This window comes from Anolis carolinensis, chromosome 1 (assembly GCF_035594765.1).
Source record: "Anolis carolinensis isolate JA03-04 chromosome 1, rAnoCar3.1.pri, whole genome shotgun sequence".
Taxonomy (NCBI): Eukaryota; Metazoa; Chordata; class Lepidosauria; order Squamata; family Dactyloidae; genus Anolis; species Anolis carolinensis.
The window spans coordinates 207,885,587-207,908,144 of NC_085841.1; the positions used below are offsets into that span (position 1 = coordinate 207,885,587).

General features: G+C 42.6%; 1 protein-coding gene across 7 annotated transcripts in view; it reads left to right on the forward strand.

Annotated features, from left to right (window-relative positions):
- Positions 1–1,174: 1,174 nt before the first annotated feature.
- The window catches only part of chn1 (chimerin 1), a 225,299-nt gene continuing 203,915 nt past the window's right edge, over positions 1,175–22,558 (forward strand). For 3 of the 7 annotated variants that reach the window (XM_062969164.1, XM_062969168.1, XM_062969165.1), the window contains exon 1: positions 1,180–1,532. Coding sequence is in view for 2 of the 7 variants with exons in the window: in XM_062969168.1 (XP_062825238.1) it covers positions 1,514–1,532 (19 nt within the window). In the remaining 5 variants the exon portion in view is untranslated. Of the gene's footprint in view, positions 1,533–22,558 lie in introns of all 7 variants that reach the window. The other 4 variants (XM_062969167.1, XM_062969163.1, XM_062969162.1 and 1 more) reach the window with 4 other exon arrangements.

The window sequence follows — 22,558 nt, forward strand, 5'->3', positions numbered from 1 at the left end:
GTTGGCATTATTTTTTTCTTAAAGACTTCCAGAGCGGGTCTGATTGTGCCTGCGTATCTACGATGTTACAGCGGCTTCACCAAATAACAAATCCCAGGTTTCAATAGCATTGAGCCATGTCAGCTAAAGAAGTGTCAAACTGCATTCATTCTACAGTGTATGTAAATGTATCCCCCAAACAAATGAAATGAGACATGGGACAACAAAATGCTACATTGAGCAAAGGATGAGAAGGATCCTCTCACCTCTGCAGAAGTCTACTGTATCTCATGCAGCTGTGGACAAGTCTACATAGGGACCACAAAACGCAGCATTGCCCAGACACGAATCAAGGAACATGAAAGGCACTGCAGACTGACGCAACCAGAGAAGTCAGCCATAGCAGAGCACTTGATGAACCAACCAGGGAGAAGACAGAAATGCTGGACCACTCTAACAACCACCATGTCAGGCTACACAGAGAAGCCATTGACATCCATAAGCATGTGGACAGTTTCAACAGAAAGAAGGAAACCAGGAAAATGAACAAAATTTGGCTAACAGTATTTTAAAAACTCCAAAATCAGGACAGTAGATAAAGAACAACACTAATAAAACAGGGAAATTCCAGGCATGAAACAATCAGGGCCAGCTAACACTTCTCAACAAAGGATTGAGCCAGGGTTTGAAGCTGCAAAGCTTTTCAATGCTAATCAAGGTGATTGATTGTCGCATTCACACTTTCCTCCAACAAACAAGAGTTCTTTCTCCCACCCTGAACCTTTCACAGATATAGAAACCTTCCTTGCCTAATGTCCAACAGACCTCACAACCTCTGAGGATGCCTGCCATGGATGTGGACGAAACGTCAGGAGAGAATGCTTCTGGAACATGGCCATACAACCCGGGAAACTCACAGCAACCCAGTGGTTCTGGTCATGAAAGCTGTCGACAACACATTAGACATGGGAGTGTTTATCACTGCAAAGTTAGCAAGTGCTTTGGAATAGATGTGGAAAAGAGTGAAGTTGGGCAGAGAGAGACCCTGTTGCTCTCTCCCCGCTTTAAAAAGAGAAACCAAGGCGGCACCTTCCCCGGGTTGCCTTTGCAGGGCGGCCAAGGATGGAGGGAGCTGGTGGCCCCGAGCCCCCGTTACCATGGGAACTGGCGCTGGGCGAGGGGAGGGGGAGCCGGTCATGTGGCGAGTCAAGATGGCTACCGGAGCCTGAAGGCGGCTGCTGAGCAGAGGCGGGTGGGAGGAAGTGCCGGCAGGGCCAGGCGTCCCTCCGGTGGGCGACAGCTGTCTGCCGCCGCTCCTGAAGTTTCCCTTCGCCAGAGCCACCCCCTAGCCTCTCCTGGGCACGCCCACAACCCCCAAAAGTGACCCCCGCCCAGCCCCTCAGAATCCCCACCCGGCGCCTCCTCAGGCGAGATAACTTTTATTGCCGCTGCTCTTTGTGCGCCTAGTGGCTTCCTCTGCTGCGCTTCTAGGGAGGCGTGGAACCCGTGTCCTCTCTTTCGCCGCGCCTTCGCCATGGCCCTGACCCTCTTCGGTGAGTAAAAGCGCTCGTCTCGGGGGCAAGGGCGGGGAGAGGGCGTGCGTGGGTCTGGGGACGGGGTTGGTCGCCATTGAAGGCGCGGGCAGCGTCCTCCTTCCTTTCCCTCCAGTGTCAGTCAAGAATCGAGGCTGAGCCGCCCCCACAAGCCAATAAACTGACCCCAGAGCGCGTCCACACAGAACTCTCCCTATAAGCCCAGGGCTCAGAATATCAGTGCAGAAAACCCCACATTATCTGAGTGTGGACTCAGATAACCAAGTTCAAAGTAGATATTGTGGGATTTTCTGCCTTGATATTCTGGGATATAGGGCTGTGTGGAAGTGCCCTTGGAGAGACTCAATCCTGAACTTTCTCTAGAAGCCAAAAGGTATATATAAATTACCACTAAATGGAGACCAGAGCAAATCAAGGCAGAACTGCCCCTACAAGCCTTATGCATGTTCAGGCCCTTCCACACAGCCATATAACCCAGAATATCAAGGCAGAAAATACCAGAATATCAGCTTTGGCCTGGGTTATCTGAGTCCACACTGCCATATATTCCAGTTGGAAGAAGAAAATGTGGGATTTTATTCAATCAATAAATTTATTAATATGAGCTCCCAGTGGCACAATGGGTTAAACCCTTGTTCCAGCAGGACTGCTGACTGACAGGTCGGTGGTTTGAAGCTGGAGAGAGCGGGTGAGCTCCCTCTGTCAGCTCCAGCTCCCCATGTAGGGACATGAGAGAAGCTTTCCAGAAGAATGGTAAAAATCAAACATCCGGGCATCCAGTGGGCAACATCCTTGCAGACGACCAATTCTCTCACACTAGAAGCAACTTGCAGTTTCTTAAGTTGCTTCTGACACACAAAAAATATTAATGCTTCAACCAATGGGCATATGCATTTACATCAAAAGAAACAATAACAAGTATCTATATACAAAACACTGTAAAACATTTTATTCAGCATGCCCCAGACTCAGTTGAACTGCCCCTAGAGCCAAGAGGATTAAAAATGACCAATAAATGGTTCCTTGAGCAAATCAAGCCTGAACCCTCCCTACAAGACAAAATGACTAATCTGAGACTGTCATACTATGGGCATATCATAAGAAGGGATGGGTCACTAGATAGGATAATAATGTTTGGTAAGGTAGAAGCCAAGAGGAGAAGAGGAAGGAAGCATTACAGGTGTATAGATTCAACTGAGGAAATCATAGGTCTGCAAGACCTGAGCAGGGATGTTGAGGACTTGAAGCCTCATTCATAGGGACACCATTGGTAGAGGTCAACTTGAAGGTACTGTAGTTGGAAGAACAACAGCAGTTAGGCTGGCAAACAAGAGAAGACTGCTGCTCCCCTGTATCTCTCCTATTGTTTCTGCTCCAGGAAAAATGGGTGTGTGCATGCTCCTGAAGATAGTTTTGAGGGTGTGTGTGTGTGTGTGTGTGTGTTTTTTAAGTTGATTGGCTTTTGGCATATTCAGCACCAGACTTTATACGATCTGTTATTTCACTTCTGTTCTGAAGAGAGAAAAATCAATATGGCTGGCACTTGCAACCATGAGGTGTGTTTCCTCAAAGGCACCTTGGGAATACTATCTGTTTTCCTCCTTTGTAGTTGTCTAGCTTCTTGTGGCTCCTGGTTGGGAGAAGTTGCTTCAGGACTGGGAGAGACTGGACTCTTTGTGGGCATGGGAAGCTGGTTAGAGTCCCAACGTTATGTATTTTCCCTCCCAAAGAAAAGAGCACATAGGCAGCAAATGAGAGATGAGTAAAGATGCGCTGCTCTGAATTCGCTTCGGGGTGAGAAGGGCGGGAAATAAATATGGCAAATAAATAAATAATAATAGCTATCTGATCTTCATTTAATAAACAGTCTTTACAAGTTTTTTTTAAAGAAACACTGCACACTGAATAAATGAGGGTTCTTAAAATAAAACACAAGGTATTTTATATTTGATTCTTTTGTATTCAGCAGCCGGAAAACACTCTGATAAATAAACTATTAAAACAGATGGGTGTAATATGCCAGCATATTAATAAATTAAAATAATTATTAAGCTTAATTGCACACATTTCTAATTTGGCAATTAAAAAGCACTTGGTGACAGTAAAGTGAAGCAAAAATAATCTTGATATTAAAATATTATTTGTGGAAGCAAATTTCATTACATTAATAACTCATTGCTGTTATTAACTTGAGGGAGTGCTTTCTACTGAATAATTTTGCATAATTGTAATTTATGCATAACGTGTTTCTGCATAATGTTGTAGTGATAATGTTTGCTCTTATTTGTAATTTTGCTGAGGTTTGTCTGACACATGTGGTAATGCAGAGTTTATTAAGAACAACAATCTTCCCTTAGGGTTTCCTCTTCATAATTGTTTTAACTATGTTATAAAGTACTAGCTGTGCCCGGCCACAAGTTGCTGTGGCGTTGTCTGGTGGTGTTGGTGAGAAATTGTTGAGGTAGTGGTGGTATTGAATGTCTGTTGTATGGTTGTCTTTATGTTTAGTATGCATTTGGTTGTTTGTGTACTGTGAAAGTGGTGAGGGTAGAGGGGGGGTCTATGTCCCTGTGTAGTATTGTATTGTATTTATACGTTGTCCATGTGTTGTGAATGCTTGGATTGTGTCCTGCTGCATAGTAGAAAGGGTTGTGCTGGATGGCCCTTAGGGGTCTCTCCAAACTCTTGGATTCTATGCTTCTATTATTATTATTATTATTATTATTATTATTATCATCATCATCATCATCATCATCTTCATTATCATTATTATGTAGAGGCTGGATGGCCATCTGTCAGGAGTGCTTGGATTGTGATCCTTAGGGGTCACTCCAAACCTTAGGATTGTATGATGATGTTTTTATTATTATTAGTAGTAGCATTGAGAGGCTGGGTGGCCATCTGTTGGGAGTGCTTGGATTGTATCATCCAATGGCAGAGTTGGGTTGGACTGGATGGCCTTTAGGTGTCTCTCCTAACTGTCTGATTCTATGATTTGATTTGTATTATTACTGTACAGATCTTGGATGGCCATCTGTCAGGAGTGCTTGGTTTGTGTCGTCCTGCATGGTAGAAGGAAGTTGAACTGGATGATCCTTAGGGGTGTCTGCTAACCTTATGATTGTATGATCTTCTTCTTCTTCTTCTTCTTCTTCTTCTTCTTCTTCTTATTATTATTATTATTATTATTATTATTATTATTATTGAGAGTCTGGGTAGCCATCTGTTGGGCATGCTTGGATTGAATCCTCCATGGCAGAATTGGGTTGGACTGGATTACCACAGTAATTATTTCATATTACAGTAGAATCTCACTTATCCAACATTCGCTTATCCAGTGTACTGGATTATCCAACGCAGTCTGCCTTTTAGTAGTCAATGTTTTTGTAGTCAATGTTTTAAATTCATTGTGATATTTTTGTGCTAAATTTGTAAATACAGTAATTACAACATAGCATTACTGAGACTGAACTACTTTTTCTGTCAAATTTGTTGTATAACATGATGTTTGGTGCTTAATTTGTGTAATCATTACCTAATTTGATGTTTAATCGGCTTTTCCTGAATCCCTTCTTATTATCCAACTTATCCAATGTTCTGCCGGCCTGTTTATATTGGATAAGTGAGACTCTACTGTATATTTATAATCTTATATTATCTGCTTAGAACTGGATTATACGAGGCCCCTTCTGTATAAAATGCACACTGAAGTGAATTATTTGGCAGTGTGGACTCAAGATAATCCAGTTCAAAGCAGATAATATAAGATTATAAATGGGTTATATAGCTGTGTGGAAGGGCCTTGAGTCTACACTGCCATATAATCCAGTTCAAATCTGATAATCCGTAATTTATAGGCAGTGTGGAAGAGGCCTGAGGCCTAACTGTGCGGTCCCCTGGGCTGAGTAGGTTGCTAGGAGACCAAGTGGGCAGAGTTCTAACTGGCAGCAATTGGATAAAACATAATTATTCGTTTCCCTCTAATTAGGGCTTTATTTTTCTTTTCTTTTTGTTGTATGAACGTAGAGGCATGCATGAGGGGTTGTGTTGCCAAGTTTGGGATGTGTGGTTTTGTTGTTTTGTCCTAGGCCGAATTTTTTTTAGCCTTTTATATATATAGACTTTGGTGTGCTATTTGTAAGTATTTTGTAAAAAAAAAAAAAAACCTCACTTAGATTAAGTTTGATGTATTCCTTATCTGCTGCAGAGCTGTGTACTGAAATTACATTTCTTTTAAAAATTCCTAATGAAAACTATCAGCAAGAACTGCTTACGTTGCAGTTCTCCATTCAGTCTTTAGTGCTGATTAAGATCTGAAATGGAAGATATGGCCATCAAAATTCTGCCTGATATAGCTATTGAGATACTGTTTTCCCATCATCCTGTTCTTACACAGCTAGGGTTTCCTTTGAACTATGTTAAGTGATAGTGACAGTCCCTTGCACAGGATGTTATTTAAAAATAGGTTGGTTAAATTAAATTTTTACCCTGCTGTGTATCTTCAAGGGACATTCTATGACTGCACTGAATGCAATGATAAACCAGAACCCCAGAGAATCCTGGCTACACACATAAGGCATGCTCCCCTACTTGACTCTTCTCACTGACAGGAGTTTCTAAAGTAGACAAGAATGAAAGCTAGGATGTTGCCTAAGCAGAAGTGCTATATTGCAATTCCAAAATAAAGTAGAAATTAAAATTACGAGTACCATATCTGTATACAGCAAAGTCTCGCTTTTCCAACCTTATCCAAGCTTATCCAACATTCTCTATTATCCAACACAGTCTGCCTTTTAGTAGTCAGTGTTTTTGTAGTCAATGATGTAAATACATTGTGATATTTTAGTGCTAAATTAATAAATACAGTAATTACTACATAATGTTACTGTGTATTGAACTGCTTTTTCTGTCGATTTGTTATAAAACATGATGTTTTGGTGCTTAATTTGTAAAATCATAACATAATTTGTTTAATAGGCTTTTCCTTAATCCTTATTATCCAATATTTTCGCTTTTCCAATATTCTGCTGGCCCGTTTATGTTGGATAAGCAAGATTCTACTGTATGTACAAGGAGAAAATCCTATGCCCTCTAGTCATTGTTACCCAGTTGCAATGATGCTTCCAATCTTATGGTTTTGTATGCTTACACAAGCACGCACTGATCTATTTGTTACTGCTGTTTGTTGTTCATTTTTTTAAGGGTGATTTTATCAATTTGGGGGACGGGGGTATTTTAGTATGGTCCATGAAGGTGACACTATAAATTACTGCACTTGGTGACCCCAACCCTACTGACAACATTGATAGATTCTGTAGAATTGTTGCTTTCTATTACACTACCAGTGTAAAAGATGTGGAGGGTAGTTTTGCAGTATACAGTGGGCCCTTGGTATATGCCAATGTTTGGTTCCAGAACCCCTCATGGATCCCAAAATCCATGGATGCTCAAGTCTCATTATATGTGGTGGCGAAGTAAATGATAACCCTTATATAAAATGTCGGAATCAAGGTTTGTTTTTTCAAACTGGTGTGGGGGAATATTTTCAAGCTATAGATTGCAGAATCTGTGGATACAGAATACCTATAAGGATACTGAGGGCCAACTGTACCATCTTTGGGTATTAGAACTTAACAAATAGAAGTTATATACACAATACTCTCCCCCAAAATTCAGATGTTGGCATTATCTGTTTAATAACTCAAAGAAAAAAAATGCACAGTCCATTAGCTGACAAATCTTACTGATCTGCTGTTCTTCTTGAGCCTGTTACCGATACATCAATTTCTGAATGGATTTGTATAGAGTTTTTTTAGTGTATGTGTGTGTTTATGTGTGAGTTCTCACAAATATGCATGCACTGAAGAATCCTGGAACTATCCGGTTATTACACAATCTAAATAGTGTAGTACTGTTACGATATATGCCGGCTGTATTCTAAAGAGGAGCCCCGGTGGCGAAGTGCGTTAAAGCAATGAGCTGGAGACGGAAAGGTCCCAGGTTCAAACACCGGGAGCGGCGTGAGCGGCCGCTGTCCAGCTCCTGCCAACCTAGCAGTTCGAAAACATGCCAATATGAGTAGATCAATAGGTACCGCTGTGGGAAGATAATGGCGCTCCATGCAGTCATGCAGGCCACATGACCTTGGAGGTGTCTACGGACAACGCTAGCTCTTCGGCTTAGAAATGGAGATGAGCACCAACCCCCAGAGTCAGACATGACTGGACTTAACGTCAGGGGAAACCTTTACCTTTACCTTTATTCTAAAGCAGTCATTTAGGAGCAGTAAATGAATTAAAGCATGTAATTACTTATCTGGAGAGGCAAATTTAATTTTTACCTAAATGGAAATGGAAACATTTGGGGAAACTATTGTGCAGTATGTACTAATTAGACACTTTTCTGATCATATATTGCTCTCATTAGATATCATGATATTTTTCGTAAAGAAAGATGGTTGTAGATGGAACAAGGAGTGAGTCTATGCACTTCTTAGTGTTCCTTTATTTAGTGTAAATATAGTCTGGACAGAAGTGAATAAAATTAAATGTAAATGCAGTGTAAGAACTCTAAACTTGTTCTGGAGCATTGGGAAATCTTCAGTATTTCTGGGGCAGATATCTAGTAGAACTGGTATCCTGGGATTGGTTCAGCATGGTATATCCTGGATCAACCCGAGATTATTTATTCAGACAGCTCTCATCCTGGTTACTGCAGAGGTGGTGGAGAGGGGAAGTCCTGACTGTCCACCACACAGCCATTCTTACCATCCCCTTCCCTTGTCTGAGTTGCAGTAGTCTCCCAGTGTGAAATTAGTCCTGACAGTTCACTATGACCTGCAGTGACATTGGCTGGGGTAATGAGGGAAGAGAATGGGGAGATGAGGAATCGTCCCCTATAGTCTGTCACCCTGACTGATGTCAGTGCAGGCAGCGACCAATCAGTAGAATCCATGTCGTGCCCAGAGACCACCATGACATGGAGAACAAGAGAGGGAAGTAAGTGCCATTCCAGGTCCCTTGGCTACCCAAGCCCAGGAAACACAGGATGGCAGTGGAAACTGTCGCAGCTCATTCTGTCTCCGAACTGGCTCAAGTAGCTTTGGTTAAAAGAGGTCAAAACAGCATTAAAGTTACCTTGTCCTTTGCTATCTCAGATCATCTCTCTGCAGCATTTGACCACCATGGAGTTCATCCTGAAACACCTCACATTAAGCAGTCAGGATGATATTGAGCTAGAATTTGGGGGTTCCCTTCTAAGCGAGAGTAACCCGAAGTTTCCCCCAGCAGGTTCGTTGATCCTGGCAAGCAGGGAGCTGCTACGAATCAGAGTTTCCCCATTCCCCAATAATCTCACCCGTAGACTGAAGAGAGAGCACCGAGTTGATGATTTATTCAATTCAGCTGAAAAGGATGTCAACAGCAATCAATCACCAAGAAGACATGACAAGAAATACAAAGCAGTAACCTTTATAGTACAGAAAACAGGGCAGTGAAATTTGAAATTCCCGCCACACCTCCCCCGCCCAGCTTCATGCTGATTGGTCCTTGGGAGAGTGGCGTGAAGCTCCGTCGAATCAGAGGGCTCCCTCTGCTTCAGTACTTCCGCCAATCAGGGGCGAGGGGGCGGGCTGAGCTGCAAACAATGAATGGCCAAGAGGATTATGAATGAATTAATGAGGCTGAGAGCCTAGATAAGCCCTCAAGGCGACTTATTGATTACTTTGAGGGTGCAAATATACATATTTGTCTGGCAGGCTTTGCCAGATTCTGGTGAGTCACAGGCTGATTGGATGAGCAGGTTTGTTTCTCAATGGATCGAGTTCATTGATAAAAGAATGACATCTGGAATAATCCTTGGCTTTCCAAGGGCCGGATTATTCCACATTGGAATGTAAAATAAAATCCAAGTGGTCAATTCCTCTTCCAAATGGCCTTGCTCCGAGATTTGAAAGGGAATAGCTAGGTCTATTGTTCATGCAAAAGGTATCTGACAATCGATCTGAGTTGCAGCTGTTTGTTGGTTTCTCGGGTCAAACTTCGGTCACTCTTAATATTTCAACACATAGTACATATTTCATAGTAGGAATGAAAAAGGGTTATGCAGGGTATGCAGGATACATTGATGAGATCATAAATCGTTTCGCTCAATCACTCCCATCCACCCTTGAGTTCAAAGTTTTAATTCATAAACTTCATAGGAAAGTGTAAAGTCCAAAGGAAAGGAAGGATTCCACTCAGTGTTCATGGTGTGGCTATGCTTGGCCTGGGGCTGGCAGGAGGGGTCGTTGAGTGTGACAACGGTTAGCCCAGGGCATGAGAAGGCTTCTGGGTGACCCTCTCCATGTCCAACATGCAGTCCGAACTTCCGGCTCCAAGTTTCAGCATTGAGAAGCGCGGCACGGCAAGAGGGAGCTAATTTTGACAATCAGCTGTTGACCTTTTAAACTTTATTGTTTTATTGAAATAAAATGGTTTCCAGCGACGAGGGTGTCCCAAAGGTTAAGGGCAAGATACCAGGCATGCTTAGAATCAGTTCAGGGAGATGATATAAAATGGATGCCAACTCTTTAATCCGTGGATGGGGAGATCTTGGAGGTTTCCTCATCCGCGATTTAAAGAGAAAAGGCCCTTCATCCGGCTGCAACTGTTTGCAATCAGGCTGGAGGAAGAAAGAGGGGAATCTTCTTCAGAAAGTTCATTGCTAGTGAGAAAGTGAGAGTCCCTCATGCAAGAAACAAGAAAAGATACATAATAACTACCATGAAAAAGAGAAGTTAGAATGGAACGATACTTTTATTAAGGGTTAGTTACATAGTTGAGGGCAAAGAGGGAGGCAGAAGGGAGGCATGTCATAAACTGTTGTTGGAGCACGCACACATTTCATGATTTGGTTGGTAAATGTAAAGACTACACCCTTCATTTATTAATTGCTTTTGAAGATCAATTGATACCCAAAGAGGTGCTTTCATATAAAGGGTGGCTAAATTATCGGGGTCTATACCCTAGGAGAGTCCTCTATGACCCAGTGACTCGGCCCCTTCTTAGTGGTCTTAGATCAGACCCTCAAATACGAATTTATTTAAATATTACTCCAAGTTTCTCCACCTCTGGTCCCAATCCAGCTCCCCCAAAAGTAGCTAGCCCAACTTCCATCCAAACATCTATTGAATTATCAGATCCAAATCTAACTGATCCATCCCCAGCCCATGGCTCTACCCAAAGAAATTACTATATCCATCCTTGCTCACCACTTTTATTTAGCTCCCCCTCAAATATATCAAGTGATTCCCCCCTTTCCCCCCTTCAAGAAACCTCTCAGGATCCCCCCGATCTGACCCCTTGACATCAGAGAGATGACTAGCCCCCTTAGATTCTCCCCCTGTTTCAGGGATATCTGGGGAGGGAGATTGCCAGGTTCAGGAGATGGCCATCGAGGTTGTTTGGGGGAGGAGACGTTGCGGTCATTTCAATCAGCCCAGGGAGAAGCGCAACAAAATCCTTGCGGCCTACATGACAGACCCCCCCCCCCCCCCGGGGTTAAGGTTCTGTTGTTAAATGCCAGATCTGTCAATAGTAAGTCAGCAGTAATCCAGGACTAAATCCTGGATGAAAAGGCAGATTTGGCCTGCATTACCGAAACTTGGCTGGACAAGCTGGGTGGTGTCAATCTTACCCAGCTATGTCCTCCAGGCTACGAAGTGCATCAACAGGCCAGGCTCGGGGGGCGGGGAGGTGGTAAGGCAGTGGTCTATCATCCCCCTGACCAGATGCCCCGTTCCTCAATCGTCTGGGTTTGAGTGTGTTCACCTGAGGGTGGGGACCCGGGACAGTTTGGGGATTCTGCTTGTGTACCATCCACCCCGCAACACAGCAGTCTCCCTGCCTGAGCTTGCAGAGGTGGTCTGTAGCTTGGTGTTGGTTTCTCAGCAACTGGTTGTCCTGGGGGACTTCAACATCCACGCGGAGGCCCCCTTATCTGGTGCGGCTCATGGTTGCCATGACGACCATGGGACTGTCCCAAGTGATATCTGGCCCCACTCATCAGGCTGGACACACCCTAGACCTAGTATTTGTGACTGACGGTGGACAAGTCGGTGTGGAAGAGCCAAATATTCTTCCATTGTCATGGACTGATCATAATCTGGTCAGCGTGAGACTTACTGTCGCTCCAAACCTCCGCAGGGGTGGCGGACCAATTAAGATGGTCCGCCCCAGGAAACTTATGGATCCGGATGGATTCCTGATCTCTCTTGGGGAACTTCCTGTCATGTTGGCTGACGATCCCTGGTCGATCTCTATAACACCGAGATGGCCAGGGCTCTTGACACGATCGCCCCTAAACGTCCCCTCTCACTCCGCAGAGCCAGGTCCTTAGTTCACCGAGGAATTGGCCTTGATGAAGCGGTCGAGGCGGGGACTAGAGTGCAAGTGGTGGAAGACTCTGAGCCTCACCGACCGAACACAGGCTAGAGCCTCCATTAAGGCCTACTCTGTGGCATTGCAGGCAGCCAGAAAAGATTTATCGACTGCCCACATCGCGTCTGCAAGAAATAGACCAGCAGAGTTGTTCCGGGTTGTCCGGGAGCTCCTTCATCCTCATGAGGTGGAGGAGCCCCTTGACAACTCGGTTGCTCGATGCAGCGAGTTCGCGCATCATTTTGCAGATAAAGTCGCTTGATTACGCTCTGACTTGGACACCAACTTTAATACAGTTCCAGGTGAAGTACCTAGAGCATCTGTCGAATCAACTTTGATGGATTCGTTTCAACTTGTCTGGCCTGATGACGTGGACAAGATCCTTGGAGCAATGAGGCCAACCACATGCGCTCTAGATCCTTGCCATACCTGGCTTATAAAGCTTGCCGGGGGGGAGGGGGTGTTGGTCGATTGGTTTTTGAGGATTATCAATGCCTCACTGGAACAAGGGCAATTTCCATCTAGCCTGAAACAGGCAACTATTAGACCAATTCTAAAAAAGGCATCCCTTGAGACATTTGTCTTGAAATTATATGAGAATTTCTGTATATAACAAATAATTTTGTCTAAAGTAGAGTGTGCAAGTTGTGGCCCTCTAAATGTTGTTAATCTGCAAACCTCATCAGCCCTAGCCAGCATAGCCAATGTGGAGGTTCTAAGAGAGGGTAAATAAATAAATACAGTAAATAAATAAATAAATACAGTAGAGTCTCACTTATCCAACATAAACAGGCCAGCAAAACGTTGGATAAGCGAATATGTTGGATTATAAGAAGGGATTAAGGAAAAGCCTATTAAACATAAAATTAGGTTATGATTTTACAAATTAAGCACCAAAACATCGTGTTATACAACAAATTGGACAGAAAAAGTAGTTCAGTATGCAGTAATGCTAAGTAGTAATTACTGTATTTACGAATTTAGCACCAAAATACCACGATGTATTGAAAACATTGACTACAAAAATGCGTTGGATAATCCAGAACGTTGGATAAGCAAGTGTTGGATAAGTGAGACTTTACTGTACTCTCTTCTATTTATAGTAAGCCCTAGGGTTAGGATAGAGTGTGCAAATAAGGGTACATGCAGCTGCAGAGCACTTTCTTCCCAAACTGTCCTTTTTCTAGCCAAAAATTGGGAGGAAATTGTTTCAGAGAACCAGTGTGGTGTAGTGGTTTGCGCATTGGAGTAGGTCCCTTGATACCAGAGTTCAAATTTCCATTAGACCATTGAAAACCACTGGGTGACCTTGGGGAGGACACACTTTGAGAGAAAGGCAAATCCCCTCTGATAAAATCTTGCCAAGAAAACCTCATGATAGGTTTGCCTTAGGGTCGCCATTAATCAGAAATGAAGACACATACAACACACAAATTGTTTCTACTTATAGCAACCAGGAGTAGCTGTTCATCTTTTACACAAATGGCACAACTCTCTACACTGAAACAGTTTATTTTCTGATTAGAAGTAGACTTTGGGGCACTTGTGAATTTTTTATTTGTTGACATTTTGGACAATCCACATGTTTTCAGAGGGTTCTAGAAGCAGAACAGTTGCCAAGTCTATTCTAGGCTCATGTACTCTTTCATTTAAATGCCAAAAAAATGGTTAATACTAATATTTTTTGCTAACAAAACACAGCAGTTTGTGTTTAATTTCATTTATTATATTTATTGATTTATTTATTGATTGAGATATTTGTATTCCATAATTTTGATGAAAAGATACATTCAAAATATTTTACAGAATGTAAAAAATCATGATTTATTAAAAACAAAAATATAAAACTCAGGGCGCCCTTTAATCTGGGAACATTTGCATTTTAAAACGTGAATGTTCTCGGGTTCTAATCTACACATGCCCCAGAAAGTGTATGCTTTCTGGGGCGGGTGTCCAGGTGCGTTCCCGGATCTTTCTGGGAGAACACCCAGGCAGAACTTTTGAAGGAGCAGTCCAGACAGCGGAGATAGTGGATTTGTCCCGTGCCTTTCAAGAAGGCACAGAATAAATCCACTAACAAATGAATTCACCACAAACCAGGGTTTTCCTGGTTTGTGGCAAATGAATTCGTATTTCTCTGGGATGTCATCTGGACAACCCCCTTTTAAATGTGGGAACTCCCTTGTTAAAAGGGCTGTCTGGATGGGCCCTCAGGCTCAGAATTTTCTTCTATGCTGTTAAAATATTGGATTGAAGGAACCTGAGATTGATTTTTAAATATTTTGTTCTAAAATTGATGCCATCCTATATAGTACTGTTGTTCAGGGAAATAACATATTATTGCTTTCACTAAACTTGTGGACTATTAACTTCTTTGGGCTTAGTGTTATAATGATCAAGGAACCTTGACAAAATAGCAGTCACTCATCTGAACACCTTAGTGCATATGCTTCTGGATTTTAATTAAAGGTTGAAAATTGGTTCTATGCTATTCTTCCTTTCTTCCTATTTCATTCTGTTTGAATACATTTCCCTTATCGTACATTTTGTTTCTTAATGAGATTTACTGTCATGCCAGCCCCGGATTTGAAGCAGTTGCAATATATATTTATGAATCCCTGTCCCTGAAAGACTTATGATCTAATTCATAAGGGGAGCCATAGGAATGTGGATTTTAAAAAAGAAAGAATAATGAGTTCCTCGTTTAGATAAATCTCTAATTCCTTATCTGTTCTGTTAAACCAAGCTAGGGAACCTGTGGCCTTCTAAATAATATAATATTAGAATTACAACTCATGTTATCTATCAAAATTTGCCAAGGTAGCTGGGACTGCTGAGATCTGGAGGGCCCAGGGACTGAACCATGGTTTGGAGTCATGAGGCTTTGAGTGCATTTACACTGTAGAATGAACATAGTTTAACTGCCATGGCTCAATTTCATGGAATCCTGGGACTTGGGTTTTAACAAGGCCTTTGGTCCTCTCTGCCAAAGAGTGCTGTGGCCTCACAAAACTACAACTCCTATGATTCCATAGCATTGAGCCATGGCATGTAAAGTGGTATCAAACTGAATTAATTCTACACCCAAAGTCTCAGTGGGCCTTGGTCTCATCCTCCACTTCTACCACAAAGTGGAGACTGATAATTTCCACCTCTGTTTTATAGAAACTGCACAGTAGTATGTTGTCTGCACCATAAACTGATTACCCTCATGGCTTCATAAAGTGTAGTTTGAAGTTGGCTTCTCTCTACACATCAAAGCTAAGGTTGCAATTTGTCAGAGTTCAGAAAATGGCAAGCTGTAGTTAATAAAAAATACAAGTAATACTTCCCAACATCCTCAGAGCTGTACTTGTGCCCCCCTTCCTCTCAAATGATCTCTTGTGGCTTGATCTTTGTAGTTCTTGATTGTGGTTCAGCATCACATCTGAATCAGCCCAATGTCTCTTTACAATAATGCTGGAAGAAGTGGGAAAGAATAGCCATGAAGCCCCCAAAGCTTCCTGTTTCCTGCATATGAAGCAGTGAACAAGCATCAGCACCAGTAGACACTGAGCAGGGACTTATGGGAGGAGGAGAATTTGAGAGTTGATGGTGCTCCAGAATCGACTTAACGGTGGGACATATTGTGGATTGATGTGCCAATGGTGGCTGAATATAGTCATGTATAAGCCAAGCTCATGTATAGGTCAATGGCAGATTTTGTGGTGAAAATTATGAATTTCGATATGTCCTGTGAATAAGTAGAGGATCATTCCATGGAAAGGAGAACGCACCAGCATTGCCTTAGTTGGGCAGCCATCACTATCATTTTCCTATCCAGTCATTCACAAAGGCCAGAAGTAGTGCTATAGCAGATAGAGTAGATGAGGTTGGTGCTTTTTTAGGTTCTCCTGTAAGTTCCTGCCTTTCACCACTTTACTCAGAAAAGGGGATTGTTTCTTTTTTTGATAAGAGTTAAGGCATAGTACTTTCATTGACCCATGGATAAGGTGGCCCTAGTTTTTGGGTTAATTTTGTGACTAAGATTTCTAAGTTTATACAGTTGTTTTGAAATAAAAGACAAATTGGCTGCCAGAAGCACATCGACATAGCTTAAGTCATTGGCTTAGAATTATAGAGAGAGTTACATGAGAACATTTTAGAAATTAATTTAATTAACCAAGGGACATAATTGTATGGGCCATTTAAACATTCTAAACAAATTTAATTAATGGGGTAAACAAACTGGATGACATGTGATTGTGTTGGAATGGTATGGTTTTGTTTTTAAATAAACACACGAGCAATGGAGCAAAATCAAATAAAAATAGCAGCCCTTCTTTTTAAGCCTCCTGAAATAATGTCTCTCGGTTGAGAAGGGCAGGGTATAAATGTTGTAAATAAATAAATAATGCATCTTTATGATCATTTAAAATTCAGTTACTTCAGACAGTAGGACCTGAGCTGTGTCCCACTGCTTATTACCTATAAAGTTTTGTAACAGTTTGCAACAAATTAGCAAATGCTAATCCTCATTTTAAGCAAACCATACTCCTGTGATTTTGTATACCTCATGGCTGATCGAAAACTCCCAGGTTCAAACCCCGGGAGCGGCGTGAGCGCCCGTTGTTAGCTCCAGCTTCTGCCAACCTAGCAGTTCGAAAACATGCCAATGTGAGTAGATCAATAGGTACCGCTCCAGCGGGAAGGTAACGGCGCTCCATGCAGTCATCTCAGCCATATGACCTTGGAGGTGTCTACGGACAACGCTGGCTCTTCGGCTTAGAAATGGAGATGAGCCCCAACCCCCAGAGTCAGACATGACTGGACTTAACGTCAGGGGAAACCTTTACCTTTATCTTATGGCTGATTTATGGTACCAGCAAGAGCTAATAGATAAATGGATGAATGATGAATGACTCCACAGTAGAAACATAGGAAACTGGCTTTATACCAAGACAGGCTAATGAGCTCTATAGCCTAGTATTATCTTCACTGATTCCTTCAGTGGATTTTGTAATTTAAACAAAATAGTAACCTTAAACATCATCAATGACTGATGTTGATTGGAACAGAGGCACTGGGAGGCTGTGTTGCAGTTTATTTAATCATTCTTTCTTCCATGCTACTTTTACAAAGTAGCCTTTAAAGTTGTGTTATTCCTTCTGGTAGAATAAGACTAATACTTGAACTGTGTCTATCTTTGACCCAAATGGTTAACTTGAGATGTGAAAGTTAACGGGTGAGAGAAACATATCAGAAGAAAGGCGGGGGCATTTTTCGGGAGACCTTTTCAAAGAGAGATATAAGAAATTGATTTTGCTGTTGAGCTCTGGTTTGGTTTAGAAGTTTAAAAAAAGCAAGGAACAAGGTTTTGAAATGTAACTGCTGTATTTTACACGTGTGTAACAGTGAAAACATGTGAAATGATTGTAGAAATAAAGATGCATTGAAAATTATGAATGTAATAAGATGTTGAAGAAATACTATGAGGTAGTGGTCTATGGAATTCTATGAGACAAGGTTAAGGTTAACAGTGTGATGTAGTTGTGAATAGAAATGTAACTAAGTGTGATGAAATAATAAAAAAAGGTTTATGTTATGTTAGAATGTAGCATGTTTAAACTAATGCATTTTTCAGGAGGGGTACTGTCAGTGTTTTTGATGTTTGAGTGAAAACAGCATTTAATTTAAACTACATGTGAAGAAAAGTTACAGTAGATCATTAGTTAATGCAATAGAGGGGAGTAACATTGAAGAAATGCAAGCTATGTAGATTCCGGTATCAAACAAAAGAGAAGACAAAGTGTGTTGTTCTTTCGCCATAATGTGACCGAGATTGGAAGTGCCTTTAAGGTGTGCTGTATATGCTTTGTAAATAAAGCAAAAAGAACTGCTCTTTTTGGGAGAAAACTTTTGGAGTCTGTTTGAAGGACAGTGCCTTTAAGGACAGAGTTACTTTAAAGATCGAGAAGAGGAGATAAAGCTGACTGATTTGTGATCACTTTATCTCAATTTCCTGACATGCATTCCCCTCTACTCTTGGGTGATTTTTTATCTCTCAATCAAACAATCGTGGCAAGCATCACTGTAGCATATGATGCAGCCATTTGTATTACCCTCCCTCTGTTTATCACTATAAGGGTGCATCTACACTGTAGAATTAATGCAGTTTGACACCAGTTTAACTGCCACGAAATCATGGGATTAGTATCTTGGTTAGGTATCAACAATCTTTGAGAAGGCTTATAAAACTACTCCCATCATTTCATAAGGTTGAACCATGTCAGTTAAAGTGGTGTCAAACGGTGGTAAATCTGTAGATGCATCCTAAATATATTTGGAGTCCATTTATATGAAAGTAAGGGCGCAAATTTCAACACTTATCTAATCATACTTAATAAGGCTTCATCCATACCACAGGTATGGAATATATTGTTGTTGTTGTTATTGAATGGGATATAAATAAAGTTAACTATATTTCCCATCTAATGTTATTAACTGTCATTCCCATCTCAGAGGTAAAGGAAACAACATCTGAAGGACCACAATTTGCCCGCCTTGTTCTGGACAGACAGCTCATAGTACTATCAATCAAATAAACTATATTAATAAGGTTTTTTTAAAAGGTTTTCCACTGAAATGGAACAAAGTTTCAAACGAAAGGTAATCATAGAATCAGAATAGTAGAGTTGGAAGAGACCTCATGGGCCATGCAGTCCAACCCCCTGCTGAGAAGCAGGAAATCGCATACAAAGCACCCCCGACAGATGGCCATCCAGCCTCTGCTTAAAAGCCTCCAAAGAAGGAGTCTCCACCACAGCCCGGGGGAGAGAGTTCCACTGTCGAACAGCTCTCACAGTGAGGAAGTTCTTCCTGATGTTCAGGTGGAATCTCCTTTCCTGTAGTTTGAAGCCATTGTTCCGTGTCCTAGTCTGCAGGACAGCAGAAAACAAGCTTGCTCCCTCCTCCCTATGACTTCCCTTCACGTATTTGTACATGGCTATCATGTCTCCTCTCAGCCTTCTCTTCTGCAGGCTAAACATGCCCAAGGCAGAATAGAGGGATCCATGACTTCCCTGGATCTAGATGCTATACCCCTATTGATGCAGGCCAGAATCCCGTTGGATTTTTTAGCTGCCGCATCACATTGTTGGCTCATGTTTACTTGTTGTCCACGAGGACTCCAAGGTCTTTTTCGCACACACTGCTGTCAAGCCAGGCGTCCCCCATTCTGTATCTCTGATTTCCACTTTTTCTGCCAAAGTGAAGTATCTTGCATTTGTCCCTGTTGAACTTCATTTTGTTAGTTTCGGCCCATCTCTCTAGTCTGTCAAGATCATTTTGAATTCTGCTCCTGTCTTCTGGAGTGTTAGCTATCCCTCCCAGTTTTGTGTCGTCTGCAAACTTGATGATCGTGCCTTCTAACCCTTCGTCTAAGTCGTTAATAAAGATGTTGAACAGAACCGGGCCCAGGACGGAGCCCTGCGGCACTCCACTCGTGACTTCTTTCCATGATGAAGACGACGCATTGGTGAGCACCCTTTGGGTTCGTTCGCTTAGCCAATTACAGATCCACCTAACTGTAGTTTTGTCTAGCCCACATTTTACTAGTTTGTTTGCCAGAAGGTCGTGGGGGACTTTGTCGAAGGCCTTACTGAAATCCAGGTACGCTACATCCACAGCATTCCCTGTATCGACCCAACTCGTAACTCTATCGAAAAAAGAGATCAGATTAGTCTGGCAGGACTTGTTTTTGGTAAATCCGTGTTGACTATTAGCAATGACTGCATTTGTTTCTAAGTGTTCGCAGACCACTTCCTTAATGATCTTTTCCAGAATCTTGCCTGGTATCGATGTGAGGCTGACCGGACGGTAATTGTTTGGGTCGTTCTTTTTTCCCTTCTTGAAGATAGGGACCACATTCGCCCTCCTCCAATCTGCTGGGACTTCTCCCGTTCTCCAAGAACTCTCGAAGATAATTGCCAGTGGTTCTGAAATAACTTCCGCTAGTTCCTTCAATACTCTTGGATGTAGCTGATCTGACCCTGGGGACTTGAATTCGTTTAGAGTGGCCAGGTGTTCCTGGACAACTTGTCTCCCTATTTGGGGTTGGATTTCCCCCAATCCTTCGTCCATTCCATGTTGCTGAGGTTGAAGATGGCTTTGTTTTTGTGAGAAGACCGAGGCAAAGAAGGCATTGAGCAGTTCTGCCTTTTCCCTGTCCCCTGTCGCCATCACCCCATTTTCTCCTTGCAGTGGCCCTATCGCCTCCTTTTTCTTCCTTTTTCTACCAACGTAAGCAAAAAAGCCTTTTTTGTTGTTCTTTATGTCCCTGGCAAGCCTGAGCTTATTTTGCGCTTTAGCCTTGCGAACCTTTTCCCTACAGGTGTTGGCTATACGTTTGAATTTTTCTTTGGTGATTTCTCCCCTTTTCCACTTCTTGTGCATGTCACTTTTGAGCTTTAGCTCAGTTAGAAGTTCTTTGGACATCCATTCTGGCTTCTTTGCACTTGTCTTATTTTTCTTCTTTGTTGGCACTGTTTGCATTTGCGCCTTGAGTATTTCACTTTTGAAAAACTCCCATCCATCCTTAACTCCCTTGTTTTTTAATATTGGCGTCCATGGAATGCCGCTCAGTAATTCCTTCATTTTTTGGAAGTCAGCTCTCTTAAAGTCCAGAATGCGTGTTTGACTTGTCTTAGTTTCAGCATTCCTTTGTATTGCAAACTGCAAGAGCACATGGTCACTTGCCCCTAAGGATCCAACCACTTCAACTGTATTGATCAGGTCTTCCACATTTGTTAAGATTGGATCAAGAGTTGCTGATCCCCTTGTTGCCTCTTCTACCTTCTGGACCATAAAATTGTCTGCAAGGCAAGTGAGGAATTTGTTGGACTTTGTACTCTTGGCTGAATTTGTTTTCCAGCAGATATCGGGATAATTGAAATTGCCCATGACTACTATATCTCTTCTTTGTGCCTGCTTGGTCAGTTGTTGACAGAAGGTTTCATCAAGTCCTTCATCCTGACTCGGAGGTCTGTAGTAGACGCCCACGACAAGATCTTTTTGAGTCCCGGTTCCCTTGATTCTTATCCAGATGCTTTCAAGCTGGTTTCCCGGATTACAGTCTTGCATTTCTTCTGCAACGTTACTGTTTTTGACTTATAAAGCTACTCCCCCTCCTCTCCCTTTTGTTCTATTTCTGTGAAAGAGGTTATAGCCCTCAATGGCTACATTCCAGTAATGGGAGTCATCCCACCAGGTTTCAGTGATGCCTATGACATCATATGTGTGGTGCTGTGCTAAGAGTTGGAGTTCTGCTCTGAGCATTGGTGTAAAGACATGTAAGCCCCTGTGACCTCCCCTCGAGCTTTATTTGGGATTATTGTGCTCTCTGTACTTGGTCCTTGCTGTGTTTGTGCAGCCCTCCGTTTAGCCTTTTGGCGGTTCCCTGTGGTTGCGGGTAATATAGTGTTCGCCAGGCTGTTGTTCCTCTCCCCCAGTGGATCTAGTTTAAAGTGAGCCTGATGAGGTTTGTGAGTCTGTGTGCAAAAAGATGTTTTCCTATTTGTGTGAGATGCACCCCATCACTTGCCAGTAGTCCATCCTCTTGGAAGAGTAGACCATGGTCAAGGAATCCAAAATGCTCCTCTTGACACCATTTTCTGAGCCAGTTATTGACCTGTACTATTTTTCCGGCCCTTGTAGAGCCGTGTCCTACAACGGGGAGGAGGGATGAAAAGATCACATGTACATTATACAGTTTTAGCTTTGTTCCCAGAGCTCGAAAATCATTTGTGATCTTTTGAAAAGTATGCCTAGCGGTGTCATTGGTACCTACATGAATCAACATAAGGTGGGGAGGGTGATGGGGCTTTAGGAGCCTGCTGAGCCTCTGAGTGATATGGTGTATTTTTGCCCCCGGGAGGCAGCATGTTTCTCGAGCCATCCCATCCGGTCTGGAAATGATGGCTTCCGTTCCTCTAAGGAGGGAGTCACCTACTACCAAGACCTGTTTCCTTTGAGGATGGACAGGGTCCCTTTTGTGCAAGACAGTGTGTATGTCCCCTGAAGAGTGTTCCTGTTGAAGTGAATCATGTAGGTGTAAAGTGTTGTCCTCCTCCTCAACATCCCCAGTGCATTCATCAATGACAATCCATTGAGATACATCCGAGAGCCCATTACTCTCCCAAGGATGTTCCTGTTGCTCCTGGTCTACGATTGGGGATGGAGCATTTGCATGATTACATAAGTGTTAATGTGGTGATGCACTGTCCCCGTCAGGGCTATCCCCTGTGCATTGATCAAGGGTGGCCCACTGAGTGGTATCTAAGAAACTGTGGTCCTCCACAAGATGTGTTTCCTGATTGTATGTTAATGATGTAAGAATTTCAAATCTGTTGTGTAAATGCAGCTGAGCAGAGGAGTTCTGCGGAGGCTGCTTGGTCCTGTGTCTCCTTCTATGGGTGACCTCTTTCCAAGCCTGAGGGTTGTCTACCTTTGAGTTGATCTCCCCATAAGGTTCCTGATCATGGTCATGGTGGTGTTGGTGTGATGCAGGCTGCAGATCTACAGCAGCGTGTTGTGCAGTGTCCAAGAAGAGCTCCAGTGCCTGAATGTCCT